Consider the following 23,513-nt stretch of genomic DNA (forward strand, 5'->3'; position numbering starts at 1 on the left):
ACTTTTAAAATTAAACTGACAGTTTCTGCAAATGAAATTGTGAATAAAAGATTTCACAATATTAATTCTGAGTGAGGTATAGCCTACTGTCCCTGGCCTGAAATAATGTCCTCCTGGTCGCACTTTAGGACAGGTAGGGTGGGAATAGGTGTCAAAAGAACAGCTTGACCTATCCATATTGGGGCCAAAGGACCTCTATTAGCATGGACAGAGCAATTGAGGGTTTCCACCATTTTAATGTAGTCAACTTTGTGGGACTTCTAACTTCATTGGCCTTATCCTTCCTGCTGACCTACATGGAGTCTTGTCCAACAGGGTCATTGGCTGGGATCAGCCAATTGTGAAGAACAAAAGTGACTACTTTAAAATGGAGATAGCCTCAATGGCGCTGCCCATGCTGTCCAGACGCTATAATGGAACAGATACAAAAGATGAGTCCTCTATCTATCTCTATGGATCTATCTCGGTTTTACAAATCTATATCCTAGGCGTGGTTGATATTCTTGACAACGGCAAGAATGTTGACTGCAGGTCTTTGCACATTTCGCTACAAACTGTCAGACTGGAGCGAAACGTGCTCTTGTAAGGACACTCCCCCTTTAGCGGTTAGTTGTACAACAAGAGTCACATGATTCCATGTGCGTTTCATAAGGCCAGAGAGCCAGCTAAGACTTTAACTGAATGCGCTGCTCTCCTTTACATCGTTTTGTAACAATGCATTGCTCGGGACAGTGACATCCACGGCGTCTCGTTCTAGAATTGTCGAAGGAATTGGTTTGGAACTGGCGCGATGTTTTTTTCGTTGGGATGGGTGACAGCTCTAGTGGCTGGTATTTTCGCCCTACACGTTGTACAGAAACTGTGTTTCCCTTACTTTTGGAAGGATGTTTTTTATTTAGTGAAAGTCATCCGATACGGCGCACGTCTGGAGATATTCAAAATGACTTCAAAAGTTGTCACTATCATTGACAGATTCGTCCAACAGGCAGAGCGAATTCCCACAAAACCTTTCCTTATATATGAGGGAGTAACGTACACCTATCAAGACATTAACGAGCGGAGCAACAAATTGGCGAATGTCTTCCTCGAGCAGGGCATGTTGAAGAAAGGGGACTCCGTTGCGCTTCTGATGAACAATGAGCCCGACTTCATCTGTGTTTGGTTCGGATTGATCAAACTCGGATGTGCAGTGGCTTTTCTAAACACAAACATTAAGTCCAGATCGTTGCTACATTGTTTCAACTGCTGTGGGGCCAAGACTCTTGTTGTTGGTGCAGGTAAACATGTAATATAGTCTACGTAACAGTTGATGAGTAGGCTGTTGGCGGCCAATCGGTAGTGTGACATAATAATTAGATAATGAACGTTATTAGCCTACCACACCCTGCCGTAATGTTTTTTTTTTGTTTGAAGATGTTTTTTTTTTAAATTAAATGTGTCCAAAGAAATGTAATGGAAAAACATCGTTCACATAGTTGTAGCCCACGCCGGATGTGTTTTGAGAGCTGCAGCATTCCAGGCGATCTGTCATTCCACCCAGCAGCCTTACGAGCCTAAACAGTGTTGTGAAACAGGGATGCTCAAGCAAATGTGCTTGTGTATACTCCCCACTGAATTCTACGAAGTCCTATTGGTGTTACGAATTTTACCTACACACAGTCGTTGACAATGAGACATATCAACATGAGTAAGCTTGTTAAGTCCATATGGCCATGTTACCAAGGATGAAGCTTATTAAGGTGACTGGGTCAAATGCAATGTACATGTATTTCTATACGTTGTGGGGCAGTTTTCCCAGACACACATAAAACATGTAATGGACCAAAAAGCACTTGGAGATTCTCGTTGAGCAATAATTTTAGTCCAGGACTATATGGTCTCATCGAACCATGTGTAAAGCATTCCGGTTCACAGTGCTATTACCATGTATGCTATAATTCTAAATGGCCCATACACTTTGTATGATCAGCAATTAATGTCTTCATCATAGACACCGAACATGTTTTATTAGAAGCTCTTATCCAGGACAACTTACAGAAGTGAGTGTGTGTGTGTGTGTGTGTGTGTGTGTATATATATATTTGTACTGGTCCCCCTGTGGGAATTGAACTAACAACCCTGGAGTTGCAATTTATAGACTGTTTTCTCTGCTACCGCATGGCAAGCGGTACCGGAGCACCAAGTCTAGGACCAAAAGGCTCCTCAACAGTTACTACCTCCAAGCCATTAGAGTTCTGAACAATTCATAAAAATCGCCACCGGACAATTTATGAATCTTTATGAATTGTTCAGCAGTCTAATGGCTTGGGGGTAGTAGCTGTTGAGGAGCCTTTTGGTCCTAGACTTGGTGCTCCAGTACCGCTTTCCATGCGGCAGCAGAGAAAGCAGTCTATGACTTGGGTAACTGGAGTCTCTGACAATTTTATGGGCTTTCCTCTGACACCGCTTATTATATAGGTCCTGGATGGCAGGAAGCTTGGCCCCAGTGATGTACTGGGCCGTTCGCACTACCCTCTGTAGCGCCTTACGGTCGGATGCCGAGCAGTTGCCATACCAGGCAGTGATGCAACCGGTCAGGATGCTCTCGATGGTGCAGCTGCAGAACCTTTTTGAGGATCTGGGGGCCCATGCCAAATCTTTTCAGTCTCCTGAGGGGGGGAAAGGTTTTGTCGTGGTATGTTTGGACCGTGATAGTTCGCTGATGATGTGGACAAGTCTTGACCCGCTCCACTACAGCCCCGTCAACATAAACGGGGGCCTGTTAGGTCTGCCTTTTTCTGTAGTCCACAGGCAGCTCCTTTGTCTTGCTCACATTGAGGGAGAGGTTGTTGTCCTGGCACCACACTGCCAGTGCTCTGACCACCTCTCATGGGCCACTCATTAGAAATGTGTTAACTGTGAGTCCCCTTGGCTAAAGACCAAATTTAGGATGACGACGTCCTAAACCTGCTGGGAATATCTCTCTTCCCTGTACTCACTCCTACTTTACTGCTTTCTTCAATGCTTCTGTGCTTACTCAGAGGCCTAATCTCATACACCTGCTTGCTGGCACAGTTGTCCTTCATCATCAGTGACAATTTTTATTTTACCTTTATGTAGGCAAGTCAGTTAAGAACAAATTCTTATTTTCAATGACGGCCTAGGAACAGTGGGTTAACTACCTGTTCAGGGGCAGAACGACAGATTTGTACCTTGTCAGCTCAGGGGGTTTGAACTTGCAACCTTCCGGTTACTAGTCCAACGCTCTAACCACTAGGCTACTTTGACAGTATTACAATCCTCATTTGAGATTGTCATGCATTTCACACACAGGATATAACGGATTAATGTCAATGGAGGGAACATGCACTAAAAACTTGACAATATGCGTTGAACATAATGGTACAGCACTAGTGTCCAGAAGCAACCACTTACATTTATTTAATCGAGTGCCAGATCCATTTGGTCTGTGTTGCCTGGACAAGGCAATTATTGAGTTATTCGCCCTATTGAATAACTCATTCACTTCACTATTATTCCTCTCAGACCTGTTGGACTCCTTGGAGGACATCTTGCCCAGCTTCCTGGAGGACAACATCTCGGTGTGGGCCATGAAGAACGAGAGCAGCCACACGGAGGTCCAGACACTGCTAGATAAGATGGACAAGGCGTCGGACAAGCCCACCCCGCCTGCCCTGAGGGCTGCCACCTCGCTCAAGGCCGCCACCCTCTACATCTTCACCTCAGGAACCACTGGTGCGTCTGTTACGTGTTTAATTGTCATTAGTTATACGTTAAAGGGGAAGTTCGGGAATTTTACAACTTGATGTTAGATCTATGGGCCAAGAGAAACTGTAAATCATGGTTTGGTTTTCCAAACAGCCACTACAAACTTCAGCTATCTTTAGCCACCACTAGCAAATAGTCAATGGAAGTGATAGAGGCAAAATCACTTTCAAGTTCAATTCTGAACTTCCCCTTTAATTACTATTTAGTTGCATGTTAATCACGTATTAGTTGCATGTTAATTAAATTAATGACTCCTTAGTTAGCACTTAATATGAGTGTTTTCATTTGAGGAGGCCCATTAGTAAGTATGATGTAACAATGATATCTGACCGTCCTTTAGCCACAGAGGAACGGTACAATGATATCTGACCGTCCTGTACCACAGAGGAACGATACAATGATATCTGACCGTCCTGTATCACAGAGGAATGGTACAATGATATCTGATCGTCCTTTAGCCACAGAGGAACGGTACAATGATATCTGACCGTCCTGTATCACAGAGGAATGGTACAATGATATCTGATCGTCCTTTAGCCACAGAGGAACGGTACAATGATATCTGACCGTCCTGTACCACAGAGGAACGGTACAATGATATCTGACCGTCCTTTAGCCACAGAGGAACGGTACAATGATATCTGACCGTCCTGTACCACAGAGGAACGGTACAATGATATCTGACCGTCCTTTAGCCACAGAGGAACGGTACAATGATATCTGATCGTCCTTTAGCCACAGAGGAACGATACAATGATATCTGACCGTCCTGTACCACAGAGGAACGGTACAATGATATCTGACCGTCCTGTACCACAGAGGAACGGTACAATGATATCTGATCGTCCTTTAGCCACAGAGGAACGATACAATGATATCTGACCGTCCTGTATCACAGAGGAATGGTACAATGATATCTGACCGTCCTTTAGCCACAGAGGAACGATACAATGATATCTGACCGTCCTTTAGCCACAGAGGAACGGTACAATGATATCGGACCGTCCTGTACCACAGAGGAACGGTACAATGATATCTGACCGTCCTTTAGCCACAGAGGAACGATACAATGATATCTGACCGTCCTTTAGCCACAGAGTGTCACGGTGAGTGAATGAGGACCCAAAAGCGAATTAACTTAACAGAGCTTCTTTAATAACCAAACATAGGTAGGTTCAGACAGACCGGCAGATTCCGACAGGACAGGACAAGGTTACAGCAAACATGACGATAGTCTGGTTCAGGCATGAAACACAACAAACAAGAATCCGACAAAGACAGGAGCAGAAACAGAGAGAGATATAGGGACCTAATCAGAGGGAAAAAGGGAACAGGTGGGAAACGGGGTGAATGGGTAGTTAGGAGGAGACAAGGAACAGCTGGGGGAAAGCGGGGGAGAAAAGGTAACCTAATACGACCAGCAGAGGGAGACAGGGTGAAAGGAAAGGACAGAAAGACACAACATGACAATACATGACAGTACCCCCCCACTCACCGAGCGCCTCCTGGCGCACTCGAGGAGGAAACCTGGCGGCAACGGAGGAAATCCTCGATCAGCGCACGGTCCAGCACGTCCCGAGAGGGAACCCAACTCCTCTCCTCAGGACCGTACCCCTCCCAATCTACGAGGTACTGGTGACCACGGCCCCGAGGACGCATGTCCAAAATCCTGCGGACCCTGTAGATGGGTGCGCCCTCGACAAGGATGGGGGGGGGGGGGAAGACGAGCGGGGGCGCGAAGAACGGGCTTGATACAGGAGACATGGAAGACCGGGTGGACGCGACGAAGGTATCGCGGAAGAAGAAGTCGAACTGCGACAGGATTAATGACCCGAGAAATACGGAACGGACCAATGAACCGCGGGGTCAACTTGCGAGAAGCCGTCTTAAGGGGAAGGTTCTGAGTGGAGAGCCAAACTCTCTGACCGCGACAATATCTAGGACTCTTAGTTCTACGCTTATTAGCAGCCCTCACAGTCTGCGTCCTATAACGGCAAAGTGCAGACCTGACCCTCTTCCAGGTGCGCTCGCAACGTTGGACAAAAGCCTGAGCGGAGGGGACGCTGGACTCGGCGAACTGAGATGAGAACAGCGGAGACTGGTACCCGAGGCTACTCTGAAAAGGAGATAGCCCGGTCGCAGACGAAGGAAGCGAGTTGTGGGCGTATTCTGCCCAGGGGAGCTGTTCTGACCAAGACGCAGGGTTGCGAAAAGAAAGACTGCGTAAGATGCGACCAATAGTCTGATTGGCCCGTTCTGCTTGACCGTTAGACTGGGGGTGAAAGCCGGAAGAGAGACTGACGGAAGCCCCAATCAAACGGCAAAACTCCCTCCAAAATTGAGACGTGAATTGCGGACCTCTGTCCGAAACGACGTCTGACGGAAGGCCATGAATTCTGAAAACATTCTCGATGATGATTTGTGCCGTCTCTTTAGCAGAAGGAAGCTTAGCAAGGGGAATGAAATGAGCCGCCTTAGAGAACCTATCGACAACCGTAAGAATAACAGTCTTCCCCGCTGACGAAGGCAGTCCGGTGACAAAATCTAAGGCGATGTGAGACCACGGTCGAGAGGGAATGGGAAGCGGCCTGAGACGGCCGGCAGGAGGAGAGTTACCGGACTTAGTCTGCGCGCAGACCGAACAAGCAGCCACGAAACGACGCGTGTCATGCTCCCGGGTGGGCCACCAAAAATGCTGGCGAATGGAAGCAAGCGTACCCCGAACGCCAGGGTGGCCGGCTAACTTGGCAGAGTGAGCCCACTGAAGAACGGCCAGACGAGTAGGAACGGGAATGAAAAGAAGGTTCCTAGGACAAGCGCGCGGCGACGGAGTGTGAGTGAGCGCTTGCTTTACCTGCCTCTCAATTCCCCAGACAGTCAACCCGACAACACGCCCCTCAGGGAGAATCCCCTCGGGGTCAGTGGAGGCTACTGAAGAACTGAAGAGACGAGATAAAGCATCAGGCTTGGTGTTCTTAGAGCCCGGACGATAAGAAATCACGAACTCGAAACGAGCGAAAAACAGCGCCCAACGCGCCTGACGCGCATTAAGTCGTTTGGCAGAACGGATGTACTCAAGGTTCCTATGGTCAGTCCAAACGACAAAAGGAACGGTCGCGCCCTCCAACCACTGTCGCCATTCGCCTAGGGCTAACCGGATGGCGAGCAGTTCGCGGTTTCCCACATCATAGTTACGTTCCGACGGCGACAGGCGATGAGAAAAATACGCGCATGGGTGGACCTTGTCGTCAGAGAGGGAGCGCTGAGAAAGAATGGCTCCCACGCCCACCTCTGACGCGTCAACCTCGACAACGAACTGTCTAGAGACGTCAGGTGTAACAAGGATAGGAGCGGATGTAAAACGATTCTTGAGGAGATCAAAAGCTCCCTGGGCGGAAACGGACCACTTAAAGCACGTCTTGACAGAAGTAAGGGCTGTGAGAGGAGCTGCCACCTGACCGAAATTACGGATGAAACGACGATAGAAGTTCGCGAAGCCGAGAAAGCGCTGCAGCTCGATGCGTGACTTAGGGGCGGGCCAATCAATGACAGCTTGGACCTTAGCGGGATCCATCTTAATGCCTTCAGCGGAAATAACAGATTCGAGAAATGTGACGGAGGAGGCATGAAAAGTGCACTTCTCAGCCTTCACAAAAAGACAATTCTCTAAAAGGCGCTGGAGGACACGTCGAACGTGCTGAACATGAATCTGGAGTGACGGTGAAAAAATCAGGATATCGTCAAGGTAAACGAAAACAAAGATGTTCAGCATGTCTCTCAGGACATCATTGACTAATGCCTGAAAGACAGCTGGAGCGTTAGCGAGGCCGAAAGGAAGAACCCGGTATTCAAAGTGCCCTAACGGAGTGTTAAACGCCGTCTTCCACTCGTCCCCCTCCCTGATGCGCACGAGATGGTAAGCGTTACGAAGGTCCAACTTAGTGAAAAACCTGGCTCCCTGCAGGATCTCGAAGGCTGAAGACATAAGAGGAAGCGGATAACGATTCTTCACTGTTATGTCATTCAGCCCTCGATAATCTATGCAGGGGCGCAGAGACCCGTCCTTCTTCTTGACAAAAAAAAACCCCGCTCCGGCGGGAGAGGAGGAGGGGACTATGGTACCGGCGTCAAGAGCTACAGACAAATAATCCTCGAGAGCCTTACGTTCGGGAGCCGGCAGAGAGTATAGTCTACCCCGGGGGGAGTGGTTCCCGGAAGGAGATCAATACTACAATCATACGACCGGTGTGGAGGAAGAGAGGTGGCCCTGGACCGACTGAACACCGTGCGCAGATCGTGATATTCCTCCGGCACCCCTGTCAAATCACCAGGCTCCTCCTGTGAAGAAGAGACAGAGGAAACAGGAGGGATAGCAGACATTAAACATTTCACATGACAAGAGACGTTCCAGGAGAGGATAGAATTACTAGACCAATTAATGGAAGGATTATGACAAACTAGCCAGGGATGGCCCAAAACAACAGGTGTAAAAGGTGAACGGAAAATTAAAAAAGAAATGGTTTCGCTATGATTACCAGAAACAGTGAGGGTTAAAGGTAGCGTCTCACGCTGAATCCTGGGGAGAGGACTACCATCCAGGGCGAACAAGGCCGTGGACTCCCTTAACTGTCTGAGAGGAATGTCATGTTCCCGAGCCCAGGTCTCGTCCATAAAACAGCCCTCCGCCCCAGAGTCTATTAAGGCACTGCAGGAAGCTGACGAACCGGTCCAGCGTAGATGGACCGACAAGGTAGTGCAGGATCTTGAAGGAGAGACAGGAGTAGTAGCGCTCACCAGTAGCCCTCCGCTTACTGATGAGCTCTGGCTTTTACTGGACATGAAGTGACAAAATGACCAGCAGAACCGCAATAGAGACAGAGGCGGTTGGTGATTCTCCGTTCCCTCTCCTTAGTCGAGATGCGGATACCTCCCAGCTGCATAGGCTCAGCTCCCGAGCCGGCAGAGGAAGATGGTAGTGATGCGGAGAGGGGGGCAACGGAGAGCGCGAGCTCCTTTCCACGAGCTCGGTGACGAAGATCAACCCGTCGCTCAATGCGAATAGCGAGTTCAATCAAGGAATCCACGCTGGAAGGAACCTCCCGGGAGAGAATCTCATCCTTTACCTCTGCGCGGAGACCCTCCAGAAGACGAGCGAGCAAGGCCGGCTCGTTCCAGCCACTGGAGGCAGCAAGAGTGCGAAACTCAATAGAGTAGTCAGTTATGGATCGATTGCCTTGACATAGGGAAGACAGGGCCCTGGAAGCCTCCTCCCCAAAAACAGATCGATCAAAAACCCGTATCATCTCCTCCTTAAAGTCCTGATACTGGTTAGTACACTCAGCCCTTGCCTCCCAGATTGCCGTGCCCCACTCACGAGCCCGTCCAGTAAGGAGAGATATGACGTAGGCGACACGAGCAGTGCTCCTGGCGTAAGTGTTGGGCTGGAGAGAAAACACAATATCACACTGGGTGAGGAACGAGCGGCATTCAGTGGGCTCCCCAGAGTAACACGGCGGGTTATTGATTCTGGGCTCCGGAGATTCGAAAGCCCTGGAAGTGGCCGGTGGATCGAGGCGGAGATGGTGAACCTGTTCTGTGAGGTTGGAGACTTGGGTGGCCAGGGTCTCAACGGCATGTCGAGCAGCAGACAATTCCTGCTCGTGTCTGCCTAGCATCGCTCCCTGGATCTCGACGGCTGAGTGGAGAGGATCCGAAGTCGCTGGGTCCATTCTTGGTCGGATTCTTCTGTCACGGTGAGTGAATGAGGACCCAAAAGCGAATTAACTTAACAGAGCTTCTTTAATAACCAAACATAGGTAGGTTCAGACAGACCGGCAGATTCCGACAGGACAGGACAAGGTTACAGCAAACATGACGATAGTCTGGTTCAGGCATGAAACACAACAAACAAGAATCCGACAAAGACAGGAGCAGAAACAGAGAGAGATATAGGGACCTAATCAGAGGGAAAAAGGGAACAGGTGGGAAACGGGGTGAATGGGTAGTTAGGAGGAGACAAGGAACAGCTGGGGGAAAGCGGGGGAGAAAAGGTAACCTAATACGACCAGCAGAGGGAGACAGGGTGAAAGGAAAGGACAGAAAGACACAACATGACAATACATGACACAGAGGAACGGTACAATGATATCTGACCGTCCTGTACCACAGAGGAACGATACAATGATATCTGACCTCTGTTCGCTTTGTATATAATGTGTTATATTGATTTCCTCCCATGTCCTTTCATCATGGCCATTCTACAAGGTCTATTCAGATAGGATGTGGTTAATAATAGTCGCTCTGCAATTATTAGAGACATTTTCAAAGTTGGATAGTGATACAGCAGTCTGCATGACATTTTAGTAATCAAATAGGTCAGGGTAGGTATTTTTATATGACGTGTAGGCGTTTATTTGATCTGTCTATGTTATGGCATGTTCCCAAGAGGAGGATCAGACTCCGCTTTCATATTGAAATATGTTGCACACAGGAGTCATTTTGTCCGTGACCAGCCACCACACACCGGGGTAAAGTTTCTCCTTTAGGTACAGCTCTAGGATCAGCTTCCCCTCCCCCAATGCAAACCTTAACCATTAGAGGGGAAAACACTAAACTGATCCAAGATCTGTGTCTAGCAGCAATAAGACAGTAAAGAGGGGCTAAGAATGATGAGCCTTCTGTTACAACGTGTGTGTGTGTGAATAGCATTCTCCCGTGGTTGTCGTAATGTTGGTTGATGGTCGTGTCGGTGTTGTTGCAGGTCTGCCGAAGGCTGCGGTCATCACACACCTCCAGTCCCTGAAGGCTGCAGCAGGGTTCTGGGCCTACGGTGGGTCGGAAGATGACGTGGTCTACATCCCCCTGCCTCTCTACCACAGTGCGGCCTCTCTCATCGGCGTCGGGGGAACCATCGAGATGGGTAAAACGGCAGCAGTATATCTCTCTATAGGCTGTGTTCAAATACTTTTAAAGATGCATCATTCCTTCCTTCCATACTTTCATACTTCCTTCCTTCCGCCAGCAGCAGACCACCTTCTATTCTATTACTGGCTTGACTCTGAATCTAAGGACGGTCCTGGTCGGTCAGTCCTGGTCGGTCAGTCCTGGTCGGTCCCTGGATGGGCGACCAGATGTAGCTGGAAGTGGTGCTGGAGGGCCAGTAGGGGGGGCCTTCTTTCCTCTGGTCTAAGGACGGTCCTGGTCGGTCAGTCCTGGTCGGTCCCTGGATGGGCGACCAGATGTAGCTGGAAGTGGTGCTGAAGGGCCAGTAGGGGGGGCCTTCTTTCCTCTGGTCTAAGGAAGGTCCAATGTTCCCAGGGCAGTGAAGGGGACATTGCCTTTCAGTGCGTAGGGTGCATCTTTCGGATGGGACGTTCAAATAGGTTTCCTAACTCTCTGTGGTCACTAAAGATCCCATGGCACTTATTGTAAGAGTAGGGGTGTTAACCCCGGTGTCCTGGATAAATGTCTAATGTGGCCCTCATACCATCATGGCCACCTAATCATCCCCAGCTTCCAAAACTACTCATTCCTCCTTTAAAGTGCCAGATGGGATATTCTATTGGTTCCTTTGCACGAGTCAAGCTCAATCAAACTCAGCTTAAGTATTTGAAAGAACACATACTACTTGAATGCAGGTCTGTATGAAACATTAAGAATACCTGCTCTTTCCATGAGACTGACCAGGTGTATCCAGGTGAAAGCGATGGTCCCTTATTAAATCCATTGAAATAGTGTAGATGAAGGGGAGGAGACAGGTTAAAGAAGGATTTTTAAGCCTTGAGACATGGATTGTGTATGTGTGCCATTCAGAGAGTGAATGGGAAAGACTAAATATTTAAGTGCCTTTGAACGGGGTATGGTAGGTAGTAGGTGCCACCGGGTTGTGTCAAGAACTGCAACGTTGCTGGGTTTTTCACGCTCAACAGTTTCCTGTGTGTATCAAGAATGGTCCACCACCCAAAGAACATCCAGTCAACTTGACACAACTGTGGGAAGCAGTGGAGTCAACATGGGACAGCATCCCTGTGAAATATTTGACACCATGTAGAGTCCATGCACCAACGAATTGAGGCTGTTCTGAGGGCAAAAGGGGGGCAGAGGGGTACAAGTCAATATTAGGAAGGCGTTCTTAATGTTTTGTTCACTTAATGTAAGATGGTGTGTTGAGACGTTCACTTTTTCCTGTCCAATTGTTTCATAACAAATCCACGATACAGTAGGTTTGTTTCTTAAGGAAAAGTTGTCTGAATTAAGGCTATGTTAGGACACGGCTACAATGATGTGCATGACTACATTAAACAACTCTCGACGGATGTGTTATCTAGAGACGCGTGCAGTCCTCACAGTCAATAGATTTAAATGTAGACCGTAACAGCCAGGGCAACGTGAAACCATTATTTTTATTCCCACACTCGTTATGAATTCTGATTTACATGCGTAAGGTAGAAACCATCATTTGTCTTTCCTGCGTCAGTATTGTTACTATACCGAGTCTTGTTTCAAGAGTGCTTCCTGGTGTGTGTCCCAAATGGCAACCTATTCCATCTATAGTGCACTACTTTTGACCGGGGGCCTATGGACCCTGTTAAGAAGTAGTGCACTATATAGGGAATAGGGTGTGATTTGGGACTCATTGTGTTTCTAATGCCTCTGCAATCACTGGGGCGACCACAGCTGATCATTCATTTCTCTCCAATTAGCATCTCAATGAATGCTTTCAGAGCAGGACGAGCAAACGGGCACGTCGTGTACACTAACTAGCAAGTTGCTACCCAATAGACCGTTATTATGATGACTTCCACTCAGTGAAGGTTTTGGGCCCTTTGTGGCTGTAAGGTGACCGACAGTAACCGGCTGAGGCTACAGTGTTGCTGGTTGGAAATGATTTGTCAGATGTGAATGATTTTCACTGATTTGGAGTACAGTATGGTCACTTAAAGCAGAGTATGTAAACACAAAAATACAAAATGGTAACTTAAAGCAGAATATGGTAACTTAAAGCAGAATATGGTAACTTAAAGCAGAATATGGTCACTTAAAGCAGAATATGGTCACTTAAAGCAGAATATGGTAATTTAAAGCAGAATATGGTAACTTAAAGCAGAATATGGTAACTTAAAGCAGAATATGGTCACTTAAAGCAGAATATGGTAATTTAAAGCAGAATATGGTAATTTAAAGCAGAATATGGTCACTTAAAGCAGAATATGGTCACTTAAAGCAGAATATGGTAATTTAAAGCAGAATATGGTAATTTAAAGCAGAATATGGTCACTTAAAGCAGAATATGGTCACTTAAAGCAGAATATGGTCACTTAAAGCAGAATATGGTAATTTAAAGCAGAATATGGTCACTTAAAGCAGAAAATGGTCACTTAAAGCAGAATATGGTAATTTAAAGCAGAATATGGTCACTTAAAGCAGAATATGGTAATTTAAAGCAGAATATGGTCACTTAAAGCAGAATATGGTCACTTAAAGCAGAATATGGTAATTTAAAGCAGAATATGGTCACTTAAAGCAGAATATGGTAATTTAAAGCAGAATATGGTCACTTAAAGCAGAATATGGTCACTTAAAGCAGAATATGGTCACTTAAAGCAGAATATGGTCACTTAAAGCAGAATATGGTCACTTAAAGCAGAATATGGTAATTTAAAGCAGAATATGGTAATTTAAAGCAGAATATGGTCACTTAAAGCAGAATATGGTCACTTAAAGCAGAATATGGTCACTTAAAGCAGAATATGGTAATTTAAAGCAGAATATGGTCACTTAAAGCAGAATATGGTCACTTAAAGCAGAATATGGTCACTTAAAGCAGAATATGGTCACTTAAAGCAGAATATGGTCACTTAAAGCAGAATATGGTCACTTAAAGCAGAATATGGTAATTTAAAGCAGAATATGGTCACTTAAAGCAGAATATGGTCACTTAAAGCAGAATATGGTCACTTAAAGCAGAATATGGTCACTTAAAGCAGAATATGGTAACACAATACAAAATAGTCCTTCTCAATACCGTGGTGGCTTCAGACTTATTTGTATTTTTGATTGATTTATTCCAAATAACAGCAAAGTTGACAGTACAACTTCCTCACACCGCACATTAGCTTCCTGGAAAACCTGGGACAGGTCAAGGACCTGTCTACAACACTCAGGCCACTTTTTTGGGGGGCATATTTACTCAGTGTGGCAACGAGAACACAACTACCTCTGATTATCTCTGAAGGACCTCGATTAGGCACCACTTGTTGTTCTAAGTGAGGGTTTACTAAAGGCTGTGTGGAGAGTAAGGGTTTACTATAGGCTGTGTGGAGAGTAAGGGTTTACTATAGGCTGTGTGGAGAGTAAGGGTTTCAAATCAAATCAAATGTTATTTGTCACATACACATGGTTAGCAGATGTTAATGCGAGTGTAGCGAAATGCTTGTGCTTCTAGTTCCGACAATGCAGTAATAACCAACAAGTAATCTAACCTAACAATTCCAAAACTACTACCTTATAGACACAAGTGTAAGGGGATAAAGAATATGTACATAAAGATATATGAATAAGTGATGGTACAGAGCAGCATAGGCAAGATGCAGTAGATGGTATCGAGTACAGTATATACATATGAGATGAGTATGTAAACAAAGTGGCATAGTTTAAAGTGGCTAGTGATACATGTATTACATAAAGATGCAGTAGATGATATAGAGTACAGTATATACGTATACATATGAGATTAATAATGTAGGGTATGTAAACATTATATTAGGTAGCATTGTTTAAAGTGGCTAGTGATATATTTTACATCATTTCCCATCAATTCCCATTATTAAAGTGGCTGGAGTTGAGTCAGTGTGTTGGCAGCAGCCACTCAATGTTAGTGGTGGCTGTTTAACAGTCAGATGGCCTTGAGATAGAAGCTGTTTTTCAGTCTCTCGGTCCCAGCTTTGATGCACCTGTACTGACCTCGCCTTCTGGATGATAGCGGGGTGAACAGGCAGTGGATCGGGTGGTTGTTGTCCTTGATGATCTTTATGGTCTTCCTGTGACATCGGGTGGTGTAGGTGTCCTGGAGGGCAGGTAGTTTGCCCCCGGTGATGCGTTGTGCAGACCTCATTACCCTCTGGAGAGCCTTACGGTTGTGGGCGGAGCAGTTGCCGTACCCGGCGGTGGGTGATACAGCCCGACAGGATGCTCTCGATTGTGCATCTGTAGAAGTTTGTGAGTGCTTTTGGTGACAAGCCGAATTTCTTCAGCCTCCTGAGGTTGAAGAGGCGCTGCTGCGCCTTCTTCACGATGCTGTCTGTGTGGGTGGACCAATTCAGTTTGTCTGTGATGTGTACGCCGAGGAACTTAAAACTTACTACCCTCTCCACTACTGTTCCATCGATGTGGATAGGGGGGGTGTTCCCTCTGCTGTTTCTTGAAGTCCACAATCATCTCCTTTGTTTTGTTGACGTTGAGTGAGAGGTTGTTTTCCTGACACCACACTCCGAGGGCCCTCACCTCCTCCCTGTAGGCCGTCTCGTCGTTGTTGGTAATCAAGCCTACCACTGTTGTGTCGTCCGCAAACTTGATGATTGAGTTGGAGGCGTGCGTGGCCACGCAGTCGTGGGTGAACAGAGAGTACAGGTTTACTATAGGCTCTGTGTTTTGAATAACTCTTAATGGCGGCCCGTACATGAAGGCATTAGGGCGATGCCCCACTTGTGATTGGTCAAAAAAATATATGTAATATATATATATATTTTCCTTTTTTTTATTTTTTATAAAATCCTATTTTATTTGTCACATGCTTTGTAAACACCAGGTGTAGACTAACAGTGAAATTCTTATGGGCCCTTCCCAACAAATAGAGAAAAAAATCGAAAAGTAATAATAAATTAACAATGACTAATGATAACATGGCTATATACACGGGGTACCAGTACTGAGTCAATGTATGAGGTAATTGAGGTAGATAAGTACATATAACTAGAAATAAAGTGACTAGGCAACAGGGTAGATAATAAACAGTAGCAGCAGCATATGTGATGAGTCAAAAACATTAGTGCAAAAAAGAGTCCATGTTATTTAGTTATTTATTTTTTTATGACTTAGGGGGTAGAAGCTGTCCAGGTTCCTATTGGTTCCAGACTTGGTGCATCGGTACCACTTGCAATGCGGCAGCAGAGAGAACAGGTTATGACCTGGGTGGCTGGAGTGTTTGACAATATTACGTGAAAAAAAAGATATAAATGCAACATGTAAAGTGTTGGTCCAATGTTTCACGAGCTGAAATAAAAGATCCCAGAAATGTCCCACAAAAAAGCTTATTTCTCTCAAATGTTGTGGTCAAATGTGTTTACATCCCTGTTAGTGAGCATTTCTCCTTTGCCAAGATAATCCATCCATCTAATGGGTGTGGCATATCAATAAGTATTTCTGTCTGTAATAAAGCCCTTTTGTGGGTAAAAAAAAAAAAAAAACTCATTCTGATTGGCAGGGCCTGGCTCCTTGTCTGGATCCTCTCGTGTGGAAAAACACAGCTTTTACAAGCCCCATGTTATGAAATAGGCGACGCACGTCAGTCGACTCTCTATACATTTTTTTTAAGTAGTCTCTGGGCCAATCAAAACTCTAATCCATACTTCGATTTACTTTAAACAGCCACTACAAACTTCAGTTAACTGTAGGCACTGCTAGCAACAACAAAAAACAATGGCAGTGGTTTGGGCAACTGTGCAATTATCGCGTTGAACTTAATGTCTCTGTATAAAGTGTTTATAAGGCGTTTATCAAGTATTTGTCAAGCATTTATTAACAGCTTATAAGCAATACGATGTAATACATCCTAAGGATTTATCTGTATTTGAGGCAACTTAACTACTTCTTCTTGTGTGTATATATAGTACATCTAAATCAGCAACATGTTCCTACTAGGGAATAGTCAGCTGAGTGAGTTTCCATCTCTATTCTTTCTCCCTCCATCCCATATTCACTCCGCACATATATGGATCATGAGAGCTTTCTCTGACATTTAAAAATATATATATATTTCTCTGATTTTAAATGTGTTGTTTTTCTCTCCCCCAGGCGCTACCTGTGTCTTGAAGAAGAAGTTCTCAGCCTCACAGTTCTGGAATGACTGTAGAAAATACGACGTGACCATCTTCCAGTATATCGGCGAGCTCTGTCGATATCTGTGCAACCAGCCTAAGGTAATAACTATTCATTTTTTTTTGACATGCTTCGCCCCTTTTGCTCAGTACAGTCTTCACGTGTTTATTTTACTTTCAGAGGTGTACAACCTTTACTTCAATGTCCCTCTTTAACCTCTTTCACCTGTCATCTTTGTTCTATCTTTACTAAGTAAGTCCCTTCAGGAATGTATTCGCACCCCTTGACTTTTTCCACATTTTTGTTGAGTTACAGCCTGAATTAAAAAATGGATTTAAAAAAAATAATCTCAACCATCTACACAATACCCCATATTGACAAATTGAAAACAACATGTTTTTAAGAAATTTTTTGCAAATGTAGTGAAAATAAACTACGTAAATATATAATTTACATAAGTATTCACACCCCTGAGTCAATACATGTTAGAATCACCCAGCGATTTACAGCTGTGAGTCTTTCATAGTTAAGTCCAGTAAGAGCTTTGGACACCTGGATTGTACAGTATTTGCACAACAATTTGCACAAAAATTCTTCAAGCTCTGTCAAGTTGGTTGTTGATCATTGCTAGAGACAGCCATTTTCTAGTCCTACCATAGATTTTCAAGACTATTTTAAGCAACGTATAAAATAAGCAACTTGGTAAGCAACTCCAGTGTGTATTTGGCCTCGTGTTTTTTGATTTTTGTCCTACTGGAAGGTGAATTTGTCTCCCAGTGTCTGTGGGAAAACAGACTACCAGGTTTTCCTCCAGGACTTTGCCTGTGCTTAGCTCTAATTCCATGTATTTTTGTCACAAAAAAAACTCTCCAGGCCTTGCCGATGACAAGCATACCCATAACATGATGCAGTCACCACCATGCTTGGATTTGCCCCATACATAACGCTTTGTATTCGGAACTAATTAATTTCTTTGCCACGTTTAAAAAAAAAAAGTTTTACTTTATCTTATTGCAAACAGGATGTGTGTTTTGGAATATTTGTACTGTTTACCGGCCTCCTTTCTAATCTGTCATTTAGGTTAGTATTGTGAAGTAACTACAATGTTGATCCATCCTCAGTTTTCTCCTATCACAGCCATTAAACTCTGAAACTTTTTGAAAGTCACAATTGGCCTCATGGTGAAATCCCTGAGTGGTTTCCTTCCTCTCCGGCAACTGAGTTAGGAAGGATGCCTGTATCTTTGTAGTGACTGGGTGTATTGATACACCAGCCAACGTGTAATTAATAACTTCACCATGCTCAAAGGGATATTCAATGTCTGCTTTTTTTTTTTTTTTTACCCATCTATCAATAGGTGCACTTCTTTGAGAGACATTGGAAAACCACCCTGGTCTTTGTGGTTGAGTCTGTTTGAAATTCACTGCTTGACTGTGTGTGTGGGTTACAGAGATGAGGTAGTCATTCAGAAATCATGTTAAACACTATCATTGCACATAGTGATTCCATGTTATTATGTAACTTGTTGAAATGTTTTACTCCTGAACACATTCAGGCTTGCCATAACAATTCATTTGTAAAAAAAAATTCCAACCATAATTCTCTTCTGACATTATGGGGTATTGTGTGTTGGCCAGTGACACAAATGCTCAATTTAATCTATTTTAAATTCAGGCTGTAACACAACAAAATGTGAAAGTCAAGGGGTGTGAATATTTTCTGAAGGCATCTGGCTAACAAGTCCACTGATTGTATCATCAAATGACTTAATCATAATTTGGTCTTTATGAAAATCTCATTTGTTCCTGAGAAAATTCCCATCACCACAAACCCCCCCCCAACTTTTCATAAGCCAGCCTGAGCTCCCACTGCACTAGCATCACAAGCCGACAGAGATATGGTTATTATATGGTCACAGCTACTCCCTGAACAAAGTAGTGATCAGAAAACATTGTAAGCGATTTGTGTTGCATTTTCAAGGCTGTAGGACAACAGGGCCTTTTTGTTAGGTTGTCCGTGTTCCAAATCTGTATCTGTTTCCCCTCTCCTCCCTATCAGGTCAGAATAGTTCCACCCTGGCTGACCGGGCCGAACAAGAGTACAGAGCTCAAAGAACTCTTTGTCCCCTCTCTCGGTCATCCTAATGCACGTGGGTGGAAGGCTGGCAGTGGCACAGGCCTCCCCACAGATGGACAAAAGTTGACACATTCAGTACGCGCGCACACACTGTCACACAAGGCAAGCATCCACACACACACAAACATTCATTACAAGTGCTCTTGATGCATACACACAGGCCGTATATACTGTACACACAGTTCTTGAGGCCATAGTGACCTAAAGAGCTCACTACAATTTCACAACAGCACAGAGGAAAATTAACTACAAACAAAAAAAGCACACAAGGCGAGCTCGAGCATGGAACGGCAGGGCTAAGAGCAGGCGTCATTATTTTGCCATTGTAAGGGGTCCAAAAACACATGAATGGACGAGTATGATATTATTCAATCTGTCCTTCTGCTTCTCCAGTCTGGCGGCAATTATTGCAAAACAGAATGTGTGAGTGGATGAGCAAACATGGGGCGGATGTCTCAGACGTGGGGGGGAGGGGGGGGGGGATGTCTCTTCTAGAAAAGCACTGACAAAGCCAGCTTCAGAATGTACATACATACACTACCGTTCAAAGGTTTGGGGTCACTTAGAAATGTCCTTGTTTTTGAAAGAAAATATTTTTTTTGGTCTATTAAAACAACATCAAATTGAGCAGAAATACAGTGTAGACATTGTTAATGTTGTGAATGACTATTGTAGCTGGAAACGGCAGATTTTTTTAAAATGAAATATCTACATAGGTGTAGAGAGGCCCATTATCAGCAACCATCACTCCTGTGTTCCAATGGCACGTTGTGTTTTACTTAATCTAAGTTTATCATTTTAAAAGGATAATTGATCATTACAAACCCTTTTGCAATTATGTTAGCACAGCTGAAAACTATTGTGCTGATTAAATAAGCAATACAACTGACCTTATTTAGACTAGTTGAGTATCTGGAGCATCAGCATTTGTGGGTTCAATTACAGGCTCAAAATGGTCAGAAACAAAGACCTTTCTTCTGAAACTCGTCAGTCTATTCTTGTTCTGAGAAATTAAGGCAATTCTGTTACGGTGCGTGAATGAGGACCCAAAAGCGAATCAACTTAAACAGAGCTTCTTTAATTACCAAACATAGGTAGGCTCAGATGGACCGGCAGATTCCGACAGGACAGGACAAGGTTACAGCAAACATGACGACAGTCTGGTTCAGGCATGAATGACACAAACAAACAAGAATCCGACAAGGACAGGAGCAGAAACAGAGAGAGATATAGGGACCTAATCAGAGGGAAAAAGGGAACAGGTGGGGAACGGGGTGAATGGGTAGTTAGAGGAGACAAGGGACAGCTGGGGGAAAGCGGGGGAGAAAAGGTAACCTAACACGACCAGCAGAGGGAGACAGGGTGAAGGGAAAGGACAGAGACAAGACAACATGACAGTACCCCCCCACTCACCGAGCGCCTCCTGGCGCACTCGAGGAGGAAACCTGGCGGCAACGGAGGAAATCATCAATCAGCGCACGGTCCAGCACGTCCCGAGAGGGAACCCAACTCCTCTCCTCAGGACCGTACCCCTCCCAGTCAACTAGGTACTGATGACCACGGCCCCGAGGACGCATGTCCAAGATTTTACGGACCCTGTAGATAGGTGCGCCCTCGACAAGGATGGGGGGGGGGGGGGGAAGACGAGCGGGGGCGCGAAGAACGGGCTTAACACAGGAGACATGGAAGACCGGGTGGACGCGACGAAGATATCGCGGAAGAAGAAGTCGCACTGCGACAGGATTAATGACCTGAGAGATACGGAATGGACCAATGAACCGCGGGGTCAACTTGCGAGAAGCCGTCTTAAGGGGAAGGTTCTGAGTGGAGAGCCAAACTCTCTGACCGCGACAATATCTAGGGCTCTTCGTTCTACGCTTATTAGCAGCTCTCACAGTCTGCGCCCTATAACGGCAAAGTGCAGACCTGACCCTCTTCCAGGTGCGCTCGCAACGTTGGACAAAAGCCTGAGCGGAGGGGACGCTGGACTCGGCGAACTGAGATGAGAACAACGGAGGCTGGTACCCGAGGCTACTCTGAAAAGGAGATAGCCCGGTCGCAGACGAAGGAAGCGAGTTGTGGGCGTATTCTGCCCAGGGGAGCTGTTCTGACCAAGACGCAGGGTTGCGAAAAGAAAGACTGCGTAAGATGCGACCAATAGTCTGATTGGCCCGTTCTGCTTGACCGTTAGACTGGGGGTGAAAGCCGGAAGAGAGACTGACGGAAGCCCCAATCAAACGGCAAAACTCCCTCCAAAATTGAGACGTGAATTGCGGACCTCTGTCCGAAACGACGTCTGACGGAAGGCCATGAATTCTGAAAACATTCTCGATGATGATTTGTGCCGTCTCTTTAGCAGAAGGAAGCTTAGCAAGGGGAATGAAATGAGCCGCCTTAGAGAACCTATCGACAACCGTAAGAATAACAGTCTTCCCCGCTGACGAAGGCAGTCCGGTGACAAAATCTAAGGCGATGTGAGACCACGGTCGAGAGGGAATAGGAAGCGGCCTGAGACGGCCGGCAGGAGGAGAGTTACCGGACTTAGTCTGCGCGCAGACCGAACAAGCAGCCACGAAACGACGCGTGTCATGCTCCCGGGTGGGCCACCAGAAACGCTGGCGAATGGAAGCAAGCGTACCCCGAACGCCAGGGTGGCCGGCTAACTTGGCAGAGTGAGCCCACTGAAGAACGGCCAGACGAGTAGGAACGGGAACGAAAAGAAGGTTCCTAGGACAAGCGCGCGGCGACGGAGTTTGAGTGAGTGCTTGCTTTACCTGCCTCTCAATTCCCCAGACAGTCAACCCGACAACACGCCCCTCAGGGAGAATCCCCTCGGGGTCAGTGGAGGCTACTGAAGAACTGAAGAGACGAGACAAAGCATCAGGCTTGGTGTTCTTAGAGCCCGGACGATAAGAAATCACGAACTCGAAACGAGCGAAAAACAGCGCCCAACGCGCCTGACGCGCATTAAGTCGTTTGGCAGAACGGATGTACTCAAGGTTCCTATGGTCAGTCCAAACGACAAAAGGAACGGTCGCCCCCTCCAACCACTGTCGCCATTCGCCTAGGGCTAACCGGATGGCGAGCAGTTCGCGGTTACCCACATCATAGTTACGTTCCGACGGCGACAGGCGATGAGAAAAATACGCGCATGGGTGGACCTTGTCGTCAGAGAGGGAGCGCTGAGAAAGGATGGCTCCCACTCCCACCTCTGACGCGTCAACCTCGACAACGAACTGTCTAGAGACGTCAGGTGTAACAAGGATAGGAGCGGATGTAAAACGATTCTTGAGGAGATCAAAAGCTCCCTGGGCGGAAACGGACCACTTAAAGCACGTCTTGACAGAAGTAAGGGCTGTGAGAGGAGCTGCCACCTGACCGAAATTTCGGATGAAACGACGATAGAAGTTCGCGAAGCCGAGAAAGCGCTGCAGCTCGACGCGTGACTTAGGGACGGGCCAATCAATGACAGCTTGGACCTTAGCGGGATCCATCTTAATGCCTTCAGCGGAAATAACAGAACCGAGAAATGTGACGGAGGAGGCATGAAAAGTGCACTTCTCAGCCTTCACAAAAAGACAATTCTCTAAAAGGCGCTGGAGGACACGTCGAACGTGCTGAACATGAATCTGGAGTGACGGTGAAAAAATCAGGATATCGTCAAGGTAAACGAAAACAAAGATGTTCAGCATGTCTCTCAGGACATCATTGACTAATGCCTGAAAGACAGCTGGAGCGTTAGCGAGGCCGAAAGGAAGAACCCGGTATTCAAAGTGCCCTAACGGAGTGTTAAACGCCGTCTTCCACTCGTCCCCCTCCCTGATGCGCACGAGATGGTAAGCGTTACGAAGGTCCAACTTAGTGAAAAACCTGGCTCCCTGCAGGATCTCGAAGGCTGAAGACATAAGAGGAAGCGGATAACGATTCTTCACTGTTATGTCATTCAGCCCTCGATAATCTATGCAGGGGCGCAGAGACCCGTCCTTCTTCTTGACAAAAAAAAACCCCGCTCCGGCGGGAGAGGAGGAGGGGACTATGGTACCGGCGTCAAGAGCTACAGACAAATAATCCTCGAGAGCCTTACGTTCGGGAGCCGGCAGAGAGTATAGTCTACCCCGGGGGGAGTGGTTCCCGGAAGGAGATCAATACTACAATCATACGACCGGTGTGGAGGAAGAGAGGTGGCCCTGGACCGACTGAACACCGTGCGCAGATCGTGATATTCCTCCGGCACCCCTGTCAAATCACCAGGCTCCTCCTGTGAAGAAGAGACAGAGGAAACAGGAGGGATAGCAGACATTAAACATTTCACATGACAAGAGACGTTCCAGGAGAGGATAGAATTACTAGACCAATTAATGGAAGGATTATGACAAACTAGCCAGGGATGGCCCAAAACAACAGGTGTAAAAGGTGAACGAAAAATTAAAAAAGAAATGGTTTCACTATGATTACCAGAAACAGTGAGGGTTAAAGGTAGCGTCTCACGCTGAATCCTGGGGAGAGGACTACCA

The 23,513-nt window shown here is 46.1% G+C and overlaps 1 protein-coding gene across 1 annotated transcript in view; it reads left to right on the forward strand.

The window, feature by feature from the left end:
* The first annotated feature begins 559 nt into the window (after positions 1-559).
* slc27a6 (solute carrier family 27 member 6) overlaps positions 560-23,513 on the forward strand; it is a 49,528-nt gene continuing 26,574 nt past the window's right edge. The window contains exons 1-4 of the mRNA XM_021601559.3: positions 560-1,277; positions 3,526-3,735; positions 10,529-10,687; positions 16,840-16,964. Coding sequence (XP_021457234.3) covers positions 791-1,277; positions 3,526-3,735; positions 10,529-10,687; positions 16,840-16,964 — 981 coding nt within the window. The 5' untranslated portion in view covers positions 560-790. The remainder of the gene's footprint in view (positions 1,278-3,525; positions 3,736-10,528; positions 10,688-16,839; positions 16,965-23,513) is intronic.

The sequence above is a fragment of the Oncorhynchus mykiss genome, chromosome 5 (assembly GCF_057628025.1).
Source record: "Oncorhynchus mykiss isolate SJ-2025 chromosome 5, ASM5762802v1, whole genome shotgun sequence".
In the NCBI taxonomy this organism is placed as follows: domain Eukaryota; kingdom Metazoa; phylum Chordata; class Actinopteri; order Salmoniformes; family Salmonidae; genus Oncorhynchus; species Oncorhynchus mykiss.